The sequence below is a fragment of the Nanorana parkeri genome, unplaced genomic scaffold, assembly GCF_000935625.1.
Source record: "Nanorana parkeri isolate BGI_ZX_2015 unplaced genomic scaffold, ASM93562v1 scaffold586, whole genome shotgun sequence".
Lineage (NCBI taxonomy): Eukaryota > Metazoa > Chordata > Amphibia > Anura > Dicroglossidae > Nanorana > Nanorana parkeri.
In genome coordinates, this window is record NW_017306854.1 from 84,735 (window position 1) to 89,333 (window position 4,599).

A 4,599-nucleotide genomic window follows, 5' to 3' on the forward strand; every position below is an offset into this window, starting at 1 on the left:
CACACACACACACACACACACACACACACACACACACACACTCTGAAGCCTTTATGGGTTGTATTGAAGTTGTTAATGTTAGAAGATAAATGAAGGCTAACATCTCATTAGGCCCTACAGCCCAGGTAGCTATGGCACCTCCTGTACCCCCCACTGATGTATCACTTCCTCAGTGTCACATAACAGTTAAAAAAAAAAAAAAAAAGGGAACAGTTTAAAAAAACTGACAGTTTGGGTGATTTACCTCATCTTTAGCCTGAAAGAGGAACTCTCTTCCATCTGTCGACCTACAAAAGGAAAAAAAAATATTTTCTGTCACCAGAGCGAACACTTTAAATGAAAACATTTCAGCAGTAGATAAAATGCAGCTGAAAGTTCCCCTGATTATTTTTGGCTATGGCTGTAGTAGATGGAGCAGGATTTTTTTTAAGGCGGATTGATTACCTGAGTTTAAAGACAAACTTCTTTTTCTTGTACTCATTGGCTATTTCGCAGGAAGCTCCATTTAGATTCAGAAGGGGTTCACCTCCATGTGTTGCTCCTGAACTTTGACTTTTTGCATCCTTGTAGACCCCCATGTCCCCTTTGTTCAGCACACAGTACAAGTTTACCCAGGACCTACAAAAAACAGGGAAAGAACACATAAAGCCAACCTTCCGGTAACAGCAACTAAAAATGTCTACCAGTCACACTGGCTTGAATGCAATGACATGGTATAAAAGTCTCTGCTGTACCTCAGCTTTGGTGGTATATGCCATTGTGTCAGACAAGTGACTATTGCTGACACTATGCATTTTAGAAAGCACCTGACCCACCATCTACTGCTGCAGACCTACACGGCTCATTGCGAGACAGAGAGATGCTCGTAGCAAAGTGGCAAACAAAGATGACCCCACTTGATTCATAAAAGTTTCCATAGGAAAAGCTCAAGGGACATACACCATGAGAAGAGCTTGGGGGACATACACCATGAGAAGAGCTTGGGGGACATACATCATGAGAAGAGCTTGGGGGACATACACCATGAGAAGAGCTTGGGGGACATACACCATGAGAAGAGCTTGGGGGACATACACCATGAGAAGAGCTTAGGGGACATACACCATGAGAAGAGCTCAGGGGACATACACCATGAGAAGAGCTCAGGGGACATACACCATGAGAAGAGCTCAGGGGACATACACCATAGAAAGAGCACAGGGGACATACACCATGAGAAGAGCTCAGGGGACATACACCATAGGAAGAGCACATGGGATATACACCATGAGAAGAGCTCGGGGGACATACACCAGGTGAAGTGCTCGGGGGACATACACCAGGTGAAGTGCTCGGGGGACATACACCAGGTGAAGTGCTCGGGGGACATACACCAGGTGAAGTGCTCGGGGGACATACACCATAAGAAGAGCTCAGGAAGACATACAAAAAAGGAAGAGCTCAGGGAGACGTACACCATAGGAAGAGCTAAGGGGACATACACTATAAGAAGAGCTCAGGGGACCTACACCATAGGAAGAGCACAGGGGACATACACCATAGGAAGAGCTCAGGGGACATACACCATAGGAAGAGCTCAGGGAACATAAACCATAGGAAGAGCTCGGGGGACATACAATATAAGAAGAGCTCAGGGGACATACACCAATGGAAGAGCTCAGGGAACATTCACCATAGGAAGAGCTCAGGGAACATACACCATAGGAAGAGCTCAGGGAACATACAACATAGGAAGAGCTCAGGGAACATACACCATAGGAAGAGCTCAGGGAACATACAACATAGGAAGAGCTCAGGGAACATACACCATAGGAAGAGCTCAGGGGACATGCACCATTGGAAGAGCTCAGGGAACATACACCATAGGAAGAGCTCGGGGGACATACACTATAAGAAGAGCCCAGGGGACATACACCAATGGAAGAGCTCGGGGGACATACACTATAAGAAGAGCTCAGGGGACATACACCAATGGAAGAGCTCGGGGGACATACACCATATGAAGAGCTCAGGGAACATACACCATAGGAAGAGCTCAGGGAACATACACCATAGGAAGAGCTCAGGGGACATGCACCATAGGAAGAGCTCAGGGAACATACACCATAGGAAGAGCTCAGGGGACATGCACCATAGGAAGAGCTCAGGGAACATACACCATAGGAAGAGCTCAGGGGACATGCACCATAGGAAGAGCTCAGGGAACATACACCATAGGAAGAGCTCAGGGGACATGCACCATAGGAAGAGCTCAGGGAACATACACCATAGGAAGAGCTCAGGGGACATGCACCATAGGAAGAGCTCAGGGAACATACACCATAGGAAGAGCTCAGGGGACATAGACTATAAGAAGAGCTCGGGGGACATACACCAATGGAAGAGCTCGGGGGACATACACCATAGGAAGAGCTCGGGGGACATACATCAATGGAAGAGCTCGGGGGACATACACCAATGGAAGAGCTCGGGGGACATACACCATAGGAAGAGCTCGGGGGACATACACCAATGGAAGAGCTCGGGGGACATACACCAATGGAAGAGCTCGGGGGACATACACCATAGGAAGAGCTCAGGGAACATACACCATAGGAATAGCTCATGGGACAAACCCCACCCTTGTGTGAAGTCTATGCAAGTACTGCAGTCATATTTGCAGTGTGGCCTGGGCTTTCATTAGTGAAACGTGGGCTAAGTCATGTCATTGATTCACTTAGGCCTATTTGAAAACAATGACGCAGATGAAAGTATTGGTGTTTTCCCGCATGCCCTGATAAGAATCCTACTTTTACCTGTCTCTTAGTAGATGGAGACTCAAACTTAAATGCCTTAACAGTTAGCACCATAGTAGCGTTTGTGCTCCTGGCCAACTTCCACCACAAAGGAACATTAGATGGTAGAGATTTTATGTCCTCTGGTCATAAGCCACAAGGGCCAATTTTGTTGATTGTCCATGGGTGGACCAAGTGGCTTATGACCAGAGGACAAAAAATCTCTACCATCCAATGCAGTCTACCATTCTCTATCTCTACTATTGCAAGTATTGCAGTCTAATATCACTATCAGTTATACTGCATATTCTAGGACCAATTTGGGTGAAAGTCAATTAACTTACATGTATGTTTCTAAATTGTGGGGGAATGTAAAATGTACAGGAAGAGAAAATGTAGAGATCTGCAGTGCTGCATAGCAAGAATGCTAACCATTAAATCATATCCAAATGGGTGAAAGTCTGTTAGTGTGTTCTTATGGCACTCTGTGGAACATGTTTACATCTGAGAACACACTAACAGACTTTCACCCATTTGGATATGATTTAATGGTTAGCACTCTTGCTATGCAGCACTGCAGATCTCTACATTTTCTCTTCCTGTATACATGGATGTCCTCAATTTTATTCCCCCCCCCACAATTTAGAAACATACATGTAAGTTAATTGACTTTCACCCAAATTGGTCCTAGAATATGCAGTATAACTGATAGGGACATTAGACTGCAAGCTCCTTCAGAGGGAAGGATTTATGTGAAATGTATTCTTTAAAAAAAACACTGAAACTTTTTTGGGCCTATATAAATTATTACAAATAAAAAAGAAAGATTAAGCCCCCCAATATAAAGGCAGATTAGGTCAAATGTTCTAACATCACCATGTCTGGCACGTTTAGATTTATGTTTATTGCAGTTTATGGTTGTGCTGGGACAGCTCCCTGTCTGCGTGCAGGGGCTCCCTGTCTGCACCTGTTTGAGGCTTTTTTGCTTGGTCCATCCAGCTCATGTTTCCTGATGAGGTATCCTTCCTGTTGTACAGTGTGGGTTGGAGGAGGTAGAGGAGGGACGCTGCTTTGCGCTGGTGCTGAGCGGGATCTCCGGGCCTCCCCTGGTGCTTGGTTTGGATCCTTAGGACGAGGCCTTCTTCTGGGTTTGGGTCGGTCACGTGCTCTTGGCCGGTCTGGCCTCGACGTTTTGTCTGGAAGTTTTTCCACGCCATTAGGTAAGCGGGCCGGAGAATCCAGATTCTGAAGAATAAAGGAACCTTAGCACAACTTTCTCTCTTATGACTACATAATATGAATTAGAATATTAATATTGATGAATTCTAGTCCAAGCAATACTTTACTACGTTTGCCTGCAGTGAGAGAGAAACTTGAATATAATTTCAATATCTGACATTTACAAAATATGTATCTATGTGGTCACCCCTTATGCTGGCTGACGGCAGAGGTTGTGGAGCAAAGCAGGACAAGCACCCAATGCATCATGGGAGCTCTCTCTTTTTTTTCAGAATTCAGACCCAATACGGCACTCCAAGGAAGGGGAGTGGTACATACAGGAACACAAATACACATTTCTACATAAATAACAGACAGTTAAATAAATTATCCTAAAGAATGTTTGTTTTTCCCTCTTCTTTTTGTATATAAAGGATGATGGATCCTTTTTTGTTTATGATACAGAGCAGATCACACAGGTATAGAAACAGTCAATCAGGAACTTTCAAAGTCAATGCTCTGCCAGAAAGAACCACTTCCTCAGGGCACATTGGCCTCATCATCACACGTCATTCTGCATACACACAGAGTACTTACTGCAGGGTTA

The 4,599-nt window shown here is 44.9% G+C and overlaps 1 protein-coding gene across 1 annotated transcript in view; it reads right to left on the reverse strand.

The window, feature by feature from the left end:
* The window catches only part of SPTBN4 (spectrin beta, non-erythrocytic 4), a 124,811-nt gene that overhangs the window by 1,941 nt on the left and 118,271 nt on the right, over nt 1-4,599 (reverse strand). Inside the window, exons 35-36 of the mRNA XM_018562600.1 lie at nt 445-618; nt 245-287 (exon numbers count right to left, since the gene is read on the reverse strand). Coding sequence (XP_018418102.1) covers nt 245-287; nt 445-618 — 217 coding nt within the window. The remainder of the gene's footprint in view (nt 1-244; nt 288-444; nt 619-4,599) is intronic.